This window comes from Leucopleurus acutus (assembly GCF_964270905.1).
Source record: "Leucopleurus acutus genome assembly, chromosome: 7".
In the NCBI taxonomy this organism is placed as follows: Eukaryota; Metazoa; Chordata; class Mammalia; order Artiodactyla; family Delphinidae; genus Leucopleurus; species Leucopleurus acutus.
Window position 1 is genome coordinate 79,616,861 of NC_139150.1, and position 19,298 is coordinate 79,636,158.

The 19,298-nt window shown below is 42.0% G+C and overlaps 1 protein-coding gene across 1 annotated transcript in view; it reads left to right on the forward strand.

The window, feature by feature from the left end:
- ACO1 (aconitase 1) overlaps positions 1 to 19,298 on the forward strand; it is a 59,695-nt gene that overhangs the window by 26,894 nt on the left and 13,503 nt on the right. Inside the window, exons 5-16 of the mRNA XM_082842561.1 lie at positions 3,741 to 3,810; positions 3,941 to 4,124; positions 4,712 to 4,851; positions 6,508 to 6,679; positions 7,969 to 8,069; positions 9,469 to 9,585; positions 10,684 to 10,843; positions 12,107 to 12,242; positions 14,653 to 14,737; positions 15,519 to 15,675; positions 17,072 to 17,196; positions 19,025 to 19,129. Coding sequence (XP_082698687.1) covers positions 3,741 to 3,810; positions 3,941 to 4,124; positions 4,712 to 4,851; positions 6,508 to 6,679; positions 7,969 to 8,069; positions 9,469 to 9,585; positions 10,684 to 10,843; positions 12,107 to 12,242; positions 14,653 to 14,737; positions 15,519 to 15,675; positions 17,072 to 17,196; positions 19,025 to 19,129 — 1,552 coding nt within the window. The remainder of the gene's footprint in view (positions 1 to 3,740; positions 3,811 to 3,940; positions 4,125 to 4,711; positions 4,852 to 6,507; positions 6,680 to 7,968; positions 8,070 to 9,468; positions 9,586 to 10,683; positions 10,844 to 12,106; positions 12,243 to 14,652; positions 14,738 to 15,518; positions 15,676 to 17,071; positions 17,197 to 19,024; positions 19,130 to 19,298) is intronic.

Here is a 19,298-nt window from a genome sequence, read left to right on the forward strand (position 1 = left end):
GAGTGCAAGCTCAGTAGTTGTGGCGCATGGGCTTAGTTGCTCCGTGGCATGTGGGAACTTCCCGGACCAGGGCTCGAACCCGTATCCCCTTCATGGGCAGGTGGATTCTTAACCACTGCATCACCAGAGAAGCCCGAGAAGTATTTTCATTGCTAGTGTTTTGTTTTTATTTGAGTTTGGTTTTGCAATTTGACCTCCCAGTCTCTTTCCTCATTTTTGTAAGGAATTAAGTGTGATGTCTCAGTTTTTGTGGAACTGTGTGCTGTGGGCTTATTTCCAGCTATTTCCAGAATGAAGTAAGGAGTGGTGGGATGGTGAATTTTCTCAGTTAAGTATTTCTAAGCTCTTTCCCTGCTGTGAATAATAGTAATTGGCTTCACACCATCTTTAGGAATCGAGGATCTAACTAATGCATTATTGTAATGTTTTACAAAGTTATCTCAGAAATAACCTTTTTAAAAATCCCAACAAGAATATCATAGCAATTTCTGACCAGATTTCATGAGTGTCAAAACTATCTTCTCTATAAATACTGTCTGTGAATTTCTGGAGTACCATTAAATGTAATACTCAGAAACTTTGAACTACATCCAAATCTGATTTCAACTTACATAAATAAGGAGAAATTTCCTCTTTAGTGTGTGAGGCCATTCACATTCAGAGATCTTATTGAAAGCTCACCAGATTGGGTAAATCTAGGAAAGTTCTGAGTGGTGGAAAAATCTGAATTCTAGGTCTGTTTATTCATTCGAATAACTAGAACTAAGTTAACAAGCCAAGGTTAGCATAAAAGATTTTTTGTTTTAGTGAGTAAATAGGGTTGTTTTTTAAATTTTAATTTATTTTTAATTTTAACTTTTTTTTTACCTAGAATTTAACATATCTTAAAGCAGCCTAAGCATTTCTGGCTTCTGCTTGTCCTGTGACTATGTCATGTATATCGAACTGATGGTCCCAGCATTCTCTGGGGTAAATGGTCCTCTTCCAACCTTGCTTCTGTTTTGAGAAACTCTGAAATCCTTCTGGAGACAAGAGGACAAGGCATAATGACTGGGAGTCCACATGTGCTCAGAGCTCAGCAGAAGAGATGGGGCAGGGCCATACATGATTAAGAATAATGTTCCAAGATGCCTTCCCTCTTTCTTGTAAAATTAAATCCATTTAACAGACCTATTGTATGTCAGTATTTATTCAAGAAGCAGGTTAGTCTAGAAAAGTAGAGAGATTAGGGAATGCACAGCTTGAATGCAGTTAGTAAGTGTAGGAACCAAATCACTAACTTGGAGAGTCAGGGGGCTCTTCCAGAAGTGTCACTTAATCTGGGTCCCCAGGCATGTTTACCAAAGAGCAAAGAGCTGGAAAGGCATTCTACACGGAGAGAACAGAGCATGCAAAGGCATGAGGAAGGTGCGGTTTGAGAGAGTATGAGGGCCAGAGTGCAGCTGAAACTAAAAGTTTGGACTGGAGGATGGGAGAGGACTCATAAAGGAAGTCTGACGTCAGATTGAAGGACCTTGTTGTTGTTTTTTTTTTGTGGTACGCGGGCCTCTTACTGCTGTGGCCTCTCCCGTTGCGGAGCACAGGCTCCGGATGCGCAGGCCCAGCGGCCATGGTTCATGGGCCCAGCCGCTCCGTGGCAGGTGGGATCTTCCCGGACCGGGGCATGAACCCGTGTCCCCTGCATCAGCAGGCGGACTCTCAACCACTGCGCCACCAGGGAAGCCCGAGATCAGCAAACTTTTACTGTAAAGGGCCAACAGTAAATACTTCAGGTTTTGCTGGCCACATACTGTCTCCGTTTATTTGTTTTCCAACCTTTAAAAATATAAAAATTATTCGTTGCATGACAGCCAAACATATACAGTATTGGGCCAGATTTGACTCATGAACCATAGTTTGTGGACCAACCCCTGCTGTAAGATACCCTCAGAAATTGATTCCATCAAAGCAACTGACACTTATCTGGAAGAATATTCACATCAAGAGAAAAAGGAAAACATCCGCATGGTAACTGAATGTGTATTTGTAGAGTAAATAGTGCGTGCCTCCAGTCCTTTTCTTCTCAAGGAGTGCCCGCCTACCCATGCTCATCTGGCAGACTCCCCCTCGCCCTCCAGGCTACATCGATGTCATCGCCTTCTGGAAGGCATCCCTGGCTCCCTGGTCTGAGTTCATGGCCCTTTCTGGGTGCTCCCATGGCCCCCTGTACTTCCCGTATCATGACATTGATAATCACACTCTCACGGTTGCCTGGTTGCTGCTCTGTGTCTCTCGCTAGGCTCTGAGCTCCAGCTGGGCAGCACACATGCCCCTTCTGCACATTTGTATGCCCAGCATGTGGCACCAGGTAGGCTCTGTAGATCATTAACAAGTGACAGAAGAAAGTGGGTATAGTGGTTAAGGTAGAGGCTCCAGGACCGGTCAGACCTGGGTTCAGGTGACCACTCTGTAACGTACAACCAGCTGACCTTGGAGAAGTTAACTAATCTTTCTGTGCCTCCGCTTCCTCTTCCATACATTGGGGTAATGGTAGTACCTACGTGAGGGGTTGTTAGGATGATTGAATGAGTTCATGTGTGTAAAGCACTTAGAGCCTACGATGCACCGTGCAGTCCTGCTCTTTGGCTCCTGCTGTTATTATTATTATGGTAGTTGTTGCTATTACCACCACCACCATCGCTGCCACAGTTTCTGCAACTACTACTACAGGGGGGCAGCATAGGGACTTAGAGCATCATTCTTGAGTCAGACTGCCTGGGTGTCAATACCAATTCTATCATTTACTAGCTGTGAGGTCCTGAACAAGTTTCTTACCCTCTCTGTGTCTGTTTCCTCTTTTGAAAAATGTGGATATTAGTTGCTCCTAGCTCAAAGGGCTATTTTGAAGACTAAATTAGAAAATAAATGTAAAGCACTTCGGTGCCTAGTTCCTAGTAATGTCAATAAGTGTTAACTATCAATTAGTGAAGTCTGACTTGGGTCTTAGCTATTAATTTCACTATCATTTCCTATGTTCACTCAACCCATGACAGTTTGTAAGCACTTCCTGTGTGCTAACCATGCCGAGTTGTCACTATGACTTACTCTACCTCAAAACAATGTAGTTTGATTATAAAAATTCTGGAAAAGCTTCCTGATGCCCTGAATTGTCCATGTCAGTCCTGATGAACTGAATGACTTGGAGCAAACCTCGGTATATAATCTGGGCTTTACTCATGTTCTTGAGTGTCACCATCTTCCTCATAAGCCTCCTTTTGCAAGATAGGAGATTGTGGTTCTATAAATTCCTGTGCCTCCTGGCATCACTGATTCCCTACCTCCCAACATAAAACAGATGAAAATGCCAGCCCAGATATGGCTCAGCTCAGAGAGGTGTTGTAACAAGGTCATAGGTAAGAAAGGAGTACAGAAAGAAAGCTTCTTTAAATATCTAAGCTGCTATTGTCATCATAAATGTCTTGAGTCTGTTCCTAAGAGTCAGACTTTATGATTAGAATAGTTTTAACTTAAATCCACTTAATGTTTTCTACCCACCATGTTTAAAGGCATTATAAAAATCACCTGAACCAAAAAATAATTATTCTTTTTACTTTAATTACCTCTTTCCCACGTTAACGAACGCATACCACCACCCAGCAAGCCTGCAGATGAAACTGCCATTTTCTTTATTATCACCTATAAATTTGACCAGTAACATTTTACGCCTTAAAATTTATACATTTAGTCTTTCTCTTTGACAGGGCAGACAGTTTACAGAAGAATCAAGACTTGGAATTTGAAAGAAATAGAGAACGATTTGAATTTTTAAAGGTATGGGCAGAGTTTGGCTCCATTGGTTGATTCTTTATGTGTGTGGGGTATGAGGAAGAGGTGCCAAGGAGGTGAGCTGCATAAAGGTGTGTCTGGTATTCATCGTGTTCTCCCCATTTTTCAATCCCAGTGGGGCTCTCTGGCCTTTCGCAACATGCGGATTATTCCTCCTGGCTCAGGAATCATCCACCAGGTGAATCTGGAGTATTTGGCAAGAGTGGTATTTGATCAGGATGGATATTATTACCCAGACAGTCTTGTGGGCACGGATTCGCACACTACCATGATTGATGGTTTGGGCGTTCTCGGTTGGGGTGAGTGTTCTTCTGGGTTCCTATTCCACTTATGCTGTTCTATGTAAATACCTTGATTTACTTTGATACCCTTACATCCCAGCAGCATGAATTTGAGTGACCACAAATATCAGAGAGGTTTTTTTGGTCTGTTTTCCAGTAATTTCCAGTACCCGGAAAAGTGTCTGATGCCTTTTAAGCACTCAGTATAATGTTTGGAAGAATGAATTGGAATAAGCAGCTGGAATTGGAATAAGCAGCTGGAATTGGAATAAGCAGCTGGAACTGGAATAAGCAGCTGGAATTAGAATAGGCGAAAATCAGCTGGGGTTTTGTTAAAAACAGCGACTCCTGAAGCCCATTCTTCTTTTTAGTGTGGAATCAAGGGGATTTTGACACAGGTGTTTGGGGGACCACACTTTGAGAAACACTTGTTAAAAATTCTATAGAGGGAAATAGAGAAAAGATAACTGTCCTTTATGGAAATATAACTCTACACTAGTAAAACACTATAAGTGGGTTGACTACTTGTTAATGACAGTGAACTATGCCTGAGGGATATCGTGAGAACTAAGGAAAGCATTACTCTGTCACGCCTTTCCACACAGGTGTGGGTGGTATCGAAGCAGAAGCTGTCATGCTGGGCCAGCCAATCAGCATGGTGCTTCCCCAGGTGATTGGCTACAGGCTGATGGGAAATCCCCACCCCCTGGTAACATCCACTGACATCGTGCTCACCATCACCAAGGTAACAATGTGCTGCCTCTTCTGTGGTCTGAGTCGCAGTGACAAATAGGAGGAAAGTCCATGATGGAGTCTCTCTTGGTTTCCATGTGCTCTAGAAGTGCTAGGAAACAGTACGTTTATGACTTTAAAAGAGATGACATAAGGAAAGAACTCTGCAGTTAGGTTCCAGATCATTATGTTCATTTTACTCGTCTGTTGCTGCATGGATCTTTTTCTTTAAAAAAATTCTTTGAAACTGTGAAATAGTTTAAATACACAGAAGTTAAAATGACATTTATATGCCCACCATGTAGACTTAACAGATGGTAACATTTTGCTGTATTTGCTTCAGAGCTCTCTCTGTATGTATATTTTTTAAGAAGTGAAATGTAATATTTATGGCTAAAGCCACCCTCTTCATTTCTAGAGATAATCACTGTCTTGAGGTTATAAGAAATCATTTCCATGCATATGTTTTACTTCTACATTTTTTCCACATGGTTCTTCTTTATATGAAAATAACAAACTATGAATAATTTTTGACTATTTAAAATTCCATTCTCTGTATTATAAGTTACATTATTGTAACAGATGTTTCTCCAAGCTTGAAAATATTAGTTTTGTTTTGTTTTGTTTTTCATTTGCCCTCGTCAGAAATAATCCTTTTTGGTGATTTGCTTGCTTTGCAAAAAGAAGGCAGTTTCATTTTGAAAGACTATTAGAAAAGTAATTTTTTTTTATTATCACACAAGTTTTTCTGGTTGTATAGTTTGAAGGCTTGGGTTATGTGGGATGGATGCTATACTTTTGATTTAATAGCCATGGACATCGGAATCGGATTTATTTGAACACTATAGCTCATCAGAGATGTCCGCATCGTTCAAGTGTGGAATAATATAGGCTCTGCCCACAAAATTTGGCAGAATTCCATGTAACCAAAGGGGCCTGTCCGTGTGGTTGTCCACACTTCATACAGCTGATTTCATGCAGAGCCAAGCCAGTCATGAGGCTCCAGCCCTGGCTGATGGCTTGTATGGAAAAGGTGTGAGAGTCAGACTGCCTGGATCTTTTGGTTACATTTGACTTATATCTGTGTTCAGGATATTTGTTCATTATACCCTTGAAAACAAGGCATTTGCTTATTCAACAAGTGCAAATCATAATTTATTCAAGTTGAAAGAATTTAATTTTTAGAAAGAAGTTTTCTCATTTGGCAAAACTTTTCTTATTATTTGTGTTTTTATATTACTTTTTCTTTCTTTTTAAAGAAATGTTTCAACATAATTTTAGATTTACAGGGGACTTGATGTAAAGGTAATACAGAGTTCCTGTTACCTTTCTCCCAGCTTCCCCAGATGTTAACATCTTACATAACCGTGGTATATTTATCAGAAACAGAAGTAGTTAACATCGGTATGACATTTTTAACTAAACTAGGAACTTCACCAGTTTTTTCAGTAATCCCTTTTCTGTTCGAGGATCTACTCCAAGATACCATGTTGTATTTAGTTGGCCTTACTTTTTAAATTTTATTTTTAAAAGTAATCAAACATATGTTGGGCTAATTCATTTTTTGTGTTTACTCACAAGGCTACTTTATGAGAATTGCAAGGGGATAGTTCTGCATTTTAAATACAGATTATCAAGTCTCAAACTCTGGTATTGTTCTGTTGCTCAGCACCTCCGCCAGGTTGGGGTAGTGGGCAAATTTGTCGAGTTCTTCGGGCCAGGGGTAGCCCAGTTGTCCATTGCCGACCGAGCTACAATTGCCAACATGTGTCCAGAGTATGGAGCCACTGCTGCCTTTTTCCCGGTTGATGAAGTCAGTATCAAGTACCTGGTGCAGACAGGTAAGTGCAGAACCCTGAAAACGGAAGGCCGTTTCTAAAGTTCATAGAACGCTGAGAATTGGAGCACTACCTTCTGCCTCTGTCCCTCGATTAAATAGTTGAGGCACTCAACCTAAAGAAGAGAAGAGAAGGGATGGTGGGGATGGGAAAGCTGCAAAATACATCCAGAGATGAGATTAGTTTCTATGGCTCTAGAGGTGGCCACCGAACCTCTTACTGATCTGGTACCGAATTTGTAACATCTACTGATTTGAAACCAATGGTTTCAGAGAAGTTGAACACTTTCTTAAACTGAAACCTAAAAGAAATTTCTCCTGCATGTCTTCGTGGAGAGGATGACAGGGGATGTAATGAACACTGGGGCCCAACAACAGGTCATGATAAATGTTAACGAAGATCAGACAGTCATCTGTTATAAGGTCCATGCTGAAAGCTGATGACCTTTACAATTCAGTTAAAATGAAGAGGCGAAAAAAAAAGAATGCTGATCTGTTGTGGATCCAAGAATCAAGCTCTCAAACAGGCTTATTTAACTGTCAGAGAACTGGGAGAACTCCGTGTCCATTGGGCAAACCGTGCGTATTATCTCCTGCAACCAGGGTCTTGATCAGAATGAAACAGCAGAGCTTTCAGGGTCATATTCCTGGTGATATAGCATCACGAGTTAGGACTTTGAACTCAAATCTAAACTCAGCTTCGGATCCTGGTTCTGCCATTTACGGCCCGTGTTCCATGGGAAAGTTAATCTTCTTGAGCCACTATTTCCCCATCCATAAATGAGGATAATAAGAGTGCTTTTCTCATAAGGTCATGATAAAGGATTAGAGAATGAAATAATGCATTTAAAATGTTTAGCACACAGTGCTGGGCACACAGCTGGTGATCTGTGGTGGGAGACTGCGGGGATTACTATAACAAGAATAATGTGGAATGCTGAGGGTCTGTGGCCAGTTGAAGGCAGATGCGTCGGAGGTATGCTTTGACAATTCGCTGAGGCTTAGGATCCTCTTAATTAAGACCCATAACCAAAGAGAGACGAGTGCTTATAAGTGAGAATCTTCTACAGAAAATGGTCACTTCGATAGAACAGCAGATCAGTTAATGGCCCCTAGTAAACAGCAGCATCGGCTAGAGAGTCAGACTGTTAGCCTGAAAGCTGCCATATCAGCAGAGCTCTTGGTGTGTGTTTAAGTGAAATGCCCATTACTTGTATAGCTTCTGGTAGAGGCATTAGTTTAATCAGGAAATATTAACATCTGTTACTTGTTACTTCTTAAAATGCCCATTAGGTCGTGATGAAGAAAAAGTAAAGCATATTAAAAAGTATCTTCAGGCTGTAGGAATGTTTCGGGATTTCAGTGACCCCGCTCAAGACCCAGACTTTGCCCAGGTATGAGAGTGCCTTTCATAAGGTCATGATAAAGGATTAGAGAATGAAATAATGCATTTAAAATGTTTAGCACACAGTGCTGGGCATGTGTTTCCTCTTTCTCAAGCCTGTGGTTTTAGTTGTGAATGTTTTTTCTTGGGGGGTGTATTTGTAGGAAATTAGTCACTGCCAAGTTATCGCAGAAGAACAGCGTGTTAAAAAGCTAAAAAATCAAAAAGATAAGGAATTGTAGACATAAAATAACGTAACTTGTCCCATTCTTCCTGGCCATTAGGTTGAGTATGCTCCCGCCACCCACTGCTTTTTTTTTAATAAATTTAATTAATTAATTTATTTTTTGGCTGCATTGGGTCTTCGTTGCTGCGCGCGGGCTTTCTTCAGTTGCGGTGCGCGAGCTTCTCATTGCGGTGGCTTCTCTTGTTGCGGAGCATGGGCTCTAGGCGTCAGGGCTTCAGTAGTTGCAGCACGTGGGTCCTAGAGTGTGTGGGCTTCAGAAGTTGCGGTGTGTGGGCTCATTAGTTGCTGTTCGTGGGCTCTAGAGCGCAGGCTCAGTAGTTGTGGCTCACAGGCTTACCTGCTCCGCGGCATGTGGGATCTTCCCAGACCAGGGCTTGAACCCATGTCCCCTGCGTTGGCAGGCAGATTCTTAACCACTGCGCCACCAGGGAAGCCCTGCTCCCCTTTTTTGCTTTACTCCTCTTATGTGGAAGATCTTTGGAAAAGGAGTTTAGAAGGACTGGAGCTATTTAAAGGCTGATAAGCACATCATTATTATAGATGGGGAAAGAAATGGAGGTGCAAGCGAATCAATTTGTTCTGATTTACCCATCGACGTACTTATCTTCATTCATTTTCTAGGGTGCAAACTGAATCCACATTTTTCTCAGCAGCCAAGATTGGAGGGTAAACCAGATGCGGGATCCTTGTTTTGTTTCATATTACATTGATGGAAGGAAATATTCAATTAGACTAGGGCCCATTTCTTGGCATTGATGAGTTAATGGCTGCATTCCCCCAGTCATCTTAGAAAAATTACAATGGTTTATCTATCATTTCAGTAGAAAATCCATCTCATTGACTAACTTAAGCAATAAAAAGGATGTATGAGCTGCTTTGCAAAGATGGCTGAGTGAAAGACCCTGGCGGCAGCCACAATGCCCACCCTGGTCTTTCTGAGAGGTGGCAAGGCTTCTGCCTGTCCCATGCTACCAAAGTGCTCATCTGGAACTTTGGAAATTCATCCCTTCAGTGTAAAATGGACATTGACTTCCTTGGTTTTGAATGTGGTAGTTTAGTTTATTTTTATTGTTGTGGTGTTTTAAATTCTCTGGCATGGCTGTGTTTTTTTCTTTGTGAGTATAATGTCAATTCCACGGTTCCTTTTCTTTTGGGCACACAGGTTGTGGAGTTAGATTTGAAAACAGTAGTGCCTTGCTGCAGTGGACCCAAAAGGCCTCAGGACAAAGTTGCCGTATCTGACATGAAAAAGGACTTTGAGAGCTGCCTTGGAGCCAAGGTAGGGACGTGGGAGAGGTGGGTGGAAATCCTCCCCAATCCTGCCCCATGCTTGGCTTCTTTGTGCACAGGCTTCACCGCCCTCGATGATGAGTCTTCCTGAAGCCTTGGTGCTGCGGGCGTTTCCTCTCCATCCTATAGTCCTCGATGCCTCCCTCTGCATTAGCTAAGAGCCAGGCAGCTTCCTTAGAGCACTTGATTGCCTGTAAACACAACTCAACCCTCCTTTTCCAAAGCATACCTCCTTTTCACATGACTCACCACGGTGTTCGCTCGGCTTGCCCAAACTTTTCTGGCCACTGTACTTTTGTTCATGCCATCCCCTGCCTGCATGTCCCTTCCCCGTCTGCATGCCCTAATCTCTCAGCTCTTCCACAATGTGGCCTCAGATCCCATAGCACAAAGTCATCTCTCCCTCATTTGAACCTTCATGGCATCAGTGGGAAACCCTGTGATGGTGTTTCATAGCCTTTAATCTCATTTTTGGTACTGTATAATATGTGCATGTCTGATTTCCTTTACTACACTGTGGATTGAGGATAGGATTTATGCACAGTCACCTTTGTATCCCACAAAGTGCCCAGCATAGTATCTTGTACACAGTAGATTTTCAATGAAGATTTTTCAAATGAATAAGATTTGTGATGGATTTTATCCGCGGGATGCCAGCATTTTACCAAATGTTCAGCTGCACTGTTAGCCTTACTGCTTATGATTGGTTGAATCTGGCCAAAATGGCACCTTTTTCTAAATTTCCATAAAGGTTAGTATCAGCGCCCTCAGTGTAGCCATTACATCTGTACTAATTAGCTCTAATGAGACTAAGCTAAATTTGTAGTTTTAGTCTTTCGGTATTTGAGGTGGGGAAGAATTGTTAATAATTTCAAAGGAAAATCAGATTCAGAAATCATGACTCCCTTTTATAAAGATTTAAAGAGAGTAAATTTAATTTTTCTGTAGCATTTCAGAGTTTACCAGCTGAGATGTTTATGTTTTGTTAAGAATTGGCCTTTAAAACTATAGTTACCAAAGTATTTCTTCTTCTTCCAAAGTGAGAACTTGTGACCATATATTTTTTTTTCTTTTTTTCTTCCTATAGCAAGGATTTAAAGGATTCCAGGTTGCTCTGGACCATCATAATGACCATAAGACATTTATCTATAATAATAGCGAGTTCACCCTTGCTCACGGTTCTGTGGTAATCGCTGCCATTACTAGCTGCACTAACACCAGTAATCCATCTGTGATGTTAGGAGCAGGTAAGTGCCTTTGATGGTCATGTGGACGTGTGGGTGAAAATTTCCCAAGACATGACCCAGGGGCTTAACTGAGTTCTACATATAGTTCCCTGAGCCTTATCCTTTCCAGATGCAGAGATTAATTGGCCCAGAAATGTTTACACAATAAATAATGCAAAGTATTTAAAGTAGTATAGTCTTTAGAATCAACACAGAAAAGAAGGAGAGAGGAAAGAAAGATGAATTTCTGGTAAAGCCTAGAATCTTATGTCAGACTTTAGAAGAAAAAACCTGTTTTCATTTCACAGACTGTTTTCTCCATAAAACCCCTGATAGGCCTTTTTGTACAGTAGAAGTTAGTCTGTCTTAGATGCATTGTCAAGTGCATCTGAATTATGGCACAGGGCACTGGTCGATAAAACTTATCTACCTATTATGCAATTCTGTTTAATTATTTAATATTTACATGCAGAGTTTCATTACTCTAATCTCTCTTTAGTTTCCAAATTTTAAAATATCCCTAAGAGTTCCTCTTGTGTCCACAAACAGTTCTTTCTTTATGAATTGGACAAGTGCGTAAGGAGAACCTTCTTTGTCCAGGAATTCATCTGTTGCCACCTAAGCTTTGGACAAACCAATTTCCTTAAGATAAGATACCAGCTTGTCTGTAGCCTTTTGTCTCTTTATACCCCTGACTCCTTATTTCCTTCCTACTTCCCTGATATGGCCTAAGTCAGAGCACCCAGTGTCCCTGTAATAAATAGTCTCTGTATTTGCCCAGAGTCAAGTGGCCCAAGAGCCCTTGATCTTCCTCTTCAAGAAATATCTGAGGACTAGATTTTATCTTCTAGGCAGACTGTATTCCTCACCAACAAGTACACAATTCATGTACTTTAAGAAGGGGCCCTTCCTATTATTTTTCATTTAAATAAAATATAATTAGAAAGATTGCTTTCCCTCCAAAAATTAAAAACTCATTCTATAATATAATCATGAATGGTTCAGGTTTATCTCTTTTTAAAAGAAAAAAAAAGGCACAGCTCTTTTTATCTTTTTCTTCATGTCCATGGCTAATTTTGAGTTTACTGAATACATGTAAATGACTTTGGGCCAGCGAGCTTTTGATTTCTGTCAGGCAACAAAGATGGCAGAAAGCATCAACATGAATGGGGCTCTGTCAGGCAGTGCAGGAAGTGCAGACTGAAGTCAGTCTCCTTCCTGAAATGTCCGTGGCACCTAGAGTGGGCAGCCCCACACACCGTGTCTGTGTTTACCATTTCACAGGCTTGTTAGCAAAGAAGGCTGTGGATGCTGGCCTGAACGTGAAGCCTTACATCAAAACTAGCCTATCTCCTGGAAGTGGTGTGGTCACCTACTACCTGCGAGAAAGTGGAGTCATGCCTTACCTGTCTCAGCTTGGGTGAGGGAGAAATCTCTTGCACCATTGCTTTTGTTTTATTGTATTCCACAGGTATTTTGCTAAGTCACCTTGTAATGGATGTAAGCTTATCTGATGGTGTCTACTTGCGTAGTCTTCTGTCAGATGGTAAACAGACAAACCCTCACATTCCGACAGAGCAGGGCCCTCCTGTACAGTTGTACTGGTTGTTCATCAGACAAGGGTGTCTGTGAAGAGAGCAGGGGCTGATATCAAGCCTGTGCTCTGCTGTAGCGCTGCACTCCTGGGGCAGGGGGCATCTTTTCTCAGTTGTATGAAGGTGTGCTATGGGCTAGTGTTGGCTCTGCAACTGAATCTGCCCTTTGGTATGAAAATAATTATTTCCCATGCCTGAAAATGTTCTGATTTCTTGAAGTCAATTAGTTATTTGTTGCCAAATACAGTTTCTCTAATTAATCCACTATTCCTAATTTGGATGACATAGATTTTTGTCATGTGCCTCATAAAAGTCAGAAGTCCTTGGGATTATATTATAAGAGTAGTGAATAAAGACATCAAATGGCATATCTGATTTCAACTTTTAAAAATTCCAGATCATTCAGATAGACTCCTTATAATTTTCTTATAAATTTAAAAAGTAAATTACTTGTAAAAGTAAATTATATGGAACAGAATAGAAAGACCAAAAATAACCCATACAGCTATGGTCATTAATCTTCAACAAAGAAGGTAAGAATATGCAATGCAGAAAAGACAGTCTCTTTAGCAAGTGATGTTGGGAAAGCTGGACAGCCTCATGTAAATCAATAAAATTAGAATATTGTCTCACACCGTATTCAAAACTAAACTCAAAATGGTTTAAATATCTAAATGTAAGACATGACACCATAAAACTCCTAGAAGAGAACATAGGCAAAACATTCTCTGACATAAATTGTAGGAATATCCCAAGGCAAAATAAATAAAAGCAAAAATAAACAAATAGGACCTAATCGAACTTAAAAGTTTTTGCACAGCAAAGGAAACCATAAACAAAACGAAAAGACAAGTTACCAAATGGGACAAAATATTTGCAAATGATGCGACCGACAGGGGATTAATTTCCAAAATATACAAACAGCTCATAGATCTCAATATCAAAAACAAACAAACCAACAACCCAATCAAAAGATGGGCAGAAGACCTGAATAGACATTTTTCCAAAGACATACAGATGGCCAACAGGCACAGGAAAAGATGCTCAACATCACTAACTTTTAGAGAAATGCAAATCAAAACTACAGTGAGGTATCACTTCACACCAGTCAGAATGGCCATCATCAAAAAGTCTACAAATAATAAATGCTGGAGAGGGTGTGGAGAAAAGGGAACCCTCCTACACTGTTGGTGGAAATGTAAATTGGTGTAACCACTATGGAAAACAGTATGGAGCTTCCTTAAAAAACTAAAACTAGAGCTACCATATGATCCAGCAGTCAGTGGAATATATCCAGAAAAGACAGAAGCTCTAATTTGAAAAGATACATGCACCCCCATGTTCATACCAGCACTATTTATAATAGCTGAGACATTGAAACAGCCTAAGTGTCCATCAACAGATGAATGGATAAAGAAGATACATATACACAATAGAACACTAGTCAGCCATAAAAAAGAGTGAAATATTGCCATTTGAAGCAACATGGATAGACCTAGAGAATATCGTACTAAGTGAAGTGAGTCAGACAGAGAAAGACAAATATTATATATTACCACTTGTATGTGGACTCTAAAAAAAATAATGCAAATGAATCTATTTACGAAACAGAAACAGACTCACAGACATAGAAAACAGACTTATGTTTACTAAAGGGGAAAGCAGGGATTGGGGGGAGAGGTGGGATTAGGAGTATGGGGTTAACAGATACACACTACTATATATAAAATAGATATGGGACTTCCCTGGCGGTCCAGTGGTTAAGACTTTGGGCTTCCACTACAGGGGGTGCAGGTTTGATCCCTGGTCGGGGAACTAAGATCCCGCATGCTGCGTGGTGTAGCCAAAAAAAAAAAAAAAAAAGATAAACAACAAGGATTTACTGTATAACATAGGGAAAACTATTTAATGTCTTGTAATAACCTCTAGTGCAAAATAATCTGAAAAAATATGTGTGTGTGTGTGTCTGTATATGACAATCACCTTGTGTACACCTTAACTTAATATTATAAATCAACTATACTTCAGTTTTTTAAAAAAGTAAATTATAAAAAGGACTCTTAATTGAATGATCTAGAAAGGATGAATAGTAGATCAAAATGTTCCCAAGAATGAAAGCTTTATAGAAACAGCCCTGTACTAAACTTACTTAAGTCAGTGGTCTCCAGGAACTGTAACCAGCAGGTGAGCCCACTGAGAGTCATTCTCCATCCTGTGCTTCTCTCTTGCACCTAGGTTTGATGTGGTGGGCTATGGCTGCATGACCTGCATTGGCAACAGTGGGCCCTTACCTGAAGCTGTGGTAGAAGCCATCACGCAGGTGATTACAGAGGAATTTGTGGGTCTTAAGAGCTGTTGTCATGTTTCATATGATGTGTGATCAAAAGGCTGGTAATTTTAAGAAGGTCCAGGGAAGCACGGGATGTGGTTAAGAGTACGGTCTTCGGAGTTGAGCGAAACTTATTAACTGTATACCTTTGAGCAAGTTAATTAACCTCTGTGCCTCAGTTTTCACAACTGTAACTGGAGACAATAATAGCACCTGTTTCATAGAGTTGTGAGCATTAAGGTGATAGTGGACACGAAGGACATAGTGCAGCACTTGGCACACGTGTGGTCCCTAAACATGGTTTTGACTGCAGAAGGCGCCAGAATCATTTGTTCCTGTTGTCTGAAAACTGGTTCCAAGTCAGACAAATGAATGTAAACTAAATTGCATTGGCTTGATTTTTGGCCCATAAATTCTGTAGCGTTGAGAAATACTATTTGGTTTGCTTTGCATTAATTATAGAATCCCTATCAGTCAGTGTGGCTTCCTTTAGCTTTCAACTTGCAGTCTTCCCCGCCTGTTCTCAGGCCCCAGCAGCAAAATAACCAGGATGCCGCCTCCTGACCAACCTGCTATTTTCTCATGAGCAGAAACCACTGAATGTGTCTCTCAGCTGCTTTTGACCCAGAGTGTCTCCCACAGGGTCACCCTGTGTGCTCTTCTTCCCAGGGAGAGGACCAGGTGAAGGGGAAGCTTAAAGGGAAAACTTTGACAAATGGAGCCTAGGCATTCTCTTCTCTTTGCGACCTGCTTTTCCCCTTGCCTCACACAGGGGGACCTTGTTGCTGTTGGAGTACTGTCTGGGAACAGGAATTTTGAAGGGCGAGTCCACCCCAATACCCGGGCCAACTATTTAGCCTCTCCACCTTTAGTAATAGCGTATGCAATTGCCGGGACCATCCGGATTGACTTTGAGAAAGAACCACTGGGTAAGATCTTTTCTGGGGGGTTACAGTTTTTCCAATGTATCTGAAAACATTACTGGGAGAAAGTTATTGCTTTTCTTAATAAATAATGAAGGTTAGACCCTCCAGAGATCAGAGGAGGAGTCTTTTCTTTATGCCCCAATACACAGCTAAGACATAACTGAAATAGTTAAACAAGGATTTACTAAAGGGGGAGGGACGACAAAAGGGAAAGAAATACCCAAAGTAGTGGAGATCTTGCCATTCTGGCTTCTTCTCCAGTCCCTTCCTTTCCAGCTCCCACTTTAATCTAATGATAGGCACTGTTTTAATGTCTCCTCTGTAGGAACACATCCACATAGTACAGCTTCTTGAAATTCTGGGGACAGGATGCTTTGTTTCCTTTCCTCTGGTCTCTTTGCTGTACCCTCCTCAACCCATGCTAATAAGCAGATTAGATAATATGAAAATGGTGCCCTGGAATTTACTTTCAGGAAATCATAGCTTTAGACATACGGTTGATCCTCATTATATATGGATTCCATATTTGCAAATTTGACTACTCACTAAAATGGATTTTAACCCCAAAATCAATGCTCATCACTCTCCCATGGTCACTCACAGATGTGCACGGGGTGGGGGCGGGGAGGGGTGCAGGTGTGAAAACCTTGAGTCCCTCACTGTGCCTGCTCTCAGCTGAGGTCGAACAAGGCAACATTCTGCCTTTTTTTTTTTTTTTTTTGCTGTACACAGGCCTCTCACTGTTGTGGCCTCTCCCATTGTGGAGCACAGGCTCCGGACGCACAGGCACAGTGGCCATGGCTCACGGGCCTAGCCGCTCCACGGCATGTGGGATCTTCCCGGACTGGGGCACGAACCCGTGCCCCCTTCATCGGCAGGTGGACTCTCAACCACTGCGCCACCAGGGAAGCCCCATTCTGCCTTCTTATTGCAGGTCTTATACTGCAAACAAGTGTCCTGTTTGAGCTCTGTTTAGCACCATGTTTTTCACATTTTTGTGCTTTTTATTGGTGATTTCACTGTTTAAAATGACCACCAAGAGTAGTGCTAAAGTGCTGTGTAGCGTTCCTAAGCCCAAGAAGGCTGTGACAGGCCTCGTGTTAGACAGGCTCGCAAGTTCAGTGTGAATGCATCAACAGTATGTATGAGGTAAGGTGTCATGAAACAGAAACACACATAAAACAGGGTTATGTCTTGATCAGTTGACAACAGTGTTGTGGATGGAGGCTCTTGGGAGCCTCACCTGTGTGTCCCCTGGGGGCAGTGACTGAGTATTCTCTGAGTGTGCACGTAGGCTTTACAGAACGTAACTACCCTGAATGAGACTTGACTGACTGTATGTGGCGATGAAAATGGGGTATGAGATGTTTTTCTCACTAATAAACATTTTTTTCCCCAGGGGTAAATGCAAAGGGACAACAGGTATTTCTGAGAGATATCTGGCCAACCAGAGATGAGATCCAGGCAGTGGAGCGTCAGTATGTCATCCCTGGGATGTTTAAGGAGGTCTATCAGAAAATAGAGGTGAGGTCCCAGCCCACCTGTGAGGGAAAGCTGCTCTTATGCATCATCTCTGCCACCCTTGAGGCCAGTGGCGGTGTCAGCTATACAAAGTAACATTTCTTCAGATGATTGGGGAAGTGGTTACCCATCATTTTTCTCCTAAGACTCACGTTTTTCCAGACCCCGCACTCCCCAGATGTTCCCAGAGTTGGACAAGTGAGTGGCAGCCTCAGGAGGAAAGGCCTCAGCTGTGTGTGGTTCCTGGCCAGCTCTCCACAGCTCCCCCCTTCCTCAGGCAGCCTGGGGCGTGCATCAACTATGGTTGAGGACCCCCTGATGTCACTGTAGTGTGTCACTGAGGCATCAAATGGTTGAATGCACCTCTCAGATGTATTTGCATGCTTAAAAAATAATAATAAAAATAAAAGCCACTCAGTAGGAAACACCACCCTATCAAACTACCAAAATAAAAAAAAAACTTGGTGTGCATTTTACAAATACAGGGAAAATGTATGGGGCTCAGCATCATTTTCTGAGCCCCTTGGATGTTACCACTTTCCCTAGTCTCTGTGATAGGCTGACCCAAGGGCTTCAGCCTGGGGCTGGTGGTTTGAATGAAACAAGAGGGCAGACTGGGGAGCAGAGTCACACGAGGGTCATATTCATGCACTGTGAATCCCACAAGCTGCTCATTGGGAAATGGTACAAGGGAGTTTGGTAGATATTGGGTTAAATGTATTTCTCCAAAGTCTGAGTCAATGGACATGTAGAGCTAATTCAAGCCAATTTGAACGCATAGCAGCTGTCTTTTACTAGCTAATGTCCTTATGAACTGGAGTTCTACTTCCCAGAATCTTCAGAGCATACATAATTTCCCCCGGGGTACAATCTGGATTATTTCATAAATTATATGTATTAGTTATCTATTGCTCTGCAACAAATTACCCCCAAACTTAGTGAGTTAAAACAGCAAGTTTTTTTTTTTTTTTTTTTTGCGGTACGCAGGCCTCTCACTGTTGTGGCCTCTCCTGTTGCGGAGCACAGGCTCAGCGGCCATGGCTCACAGGCCCAGCCGCTCCGCGGCATGTGGGATCTTCCCGGACCGGGGCACGAACCCGTGTCCACTGCATCAGCAGGCGGACTCTCAACCACTGTGCCACCAGGGAAGCCCGCAAGCATTTTTTTATCTCACAGTTTCCATGGGTCAGAAATGGAGGTGTGGCTTAACAGGGTGTGTGTGCCTTCACAAGGCCCCAATCAAGGTGTCATCTGGGGCTGCAGTCTCATCTGAAGACTCAACTGGGGGAAGATCCATTTCTAAGACCACTCATGTGGTTGTTGGCAGGATAAAGGACCTCACGTGCTGTGGGTGAAGGCCTCAGCTCCTCACTGACTGTCAGCTAGAGGCTGCCCTCAGTGCCTTACTAGTGGGTCTCTTCACCTGCTCTTCACAGAATGGTAGCTGGCCTCCATCAGAGCAAGTAAGCAAGCAAGCGAGGGTAAGAGGGTGAAAGTGACAGAAGGCAGAGTCTCTTTATAACCTAATCCTGGAGGTGAGTCACTAGGCCCAGCCCCTACTCAGCAGGAGGGGATCACTTAGGGGTGTGAATCCTAGAAGGCAGGTCCGTGGGGGCCATTCCAGAGGCTGCCTATCACAGAGCACATGTATTTTTAAATTACTTAGCATGGTGTTGTCTTAGTATAGAGGAACGCTGTTGTGTGAGCATTTAGAATAAGAATGGTTTTCACTATGCTCTTAGCTTGAATATATGTTTGTGTTCACATGTTAAATTTTCCTTAGGATGGACTGCGATTAGATCTGCCTTTCCTTTTTTCTTTTTTCCCCAAGACTGTGAATGAGAGCTGGAATGCCTTAGCAGCCCCATCAGATAAGCTATATTACTGGAATCCCAAATCTACATACATTAAGTCACCACCATTCTTTGAAGACCTGGTAGGACTTTTTACTTTTTAACAAAACGAGTTCTTCAAAAAGTTTCTTGCCTTGCAAAATCCATATTTAAACCTTATATCCATAAAAACAAGGGAAATCTTCTCTGAAACTGATGATCAAGGAGTCTGCACTGCCCTGGGTGGGACGGGGAGGACTCCTGCTGTCCTTA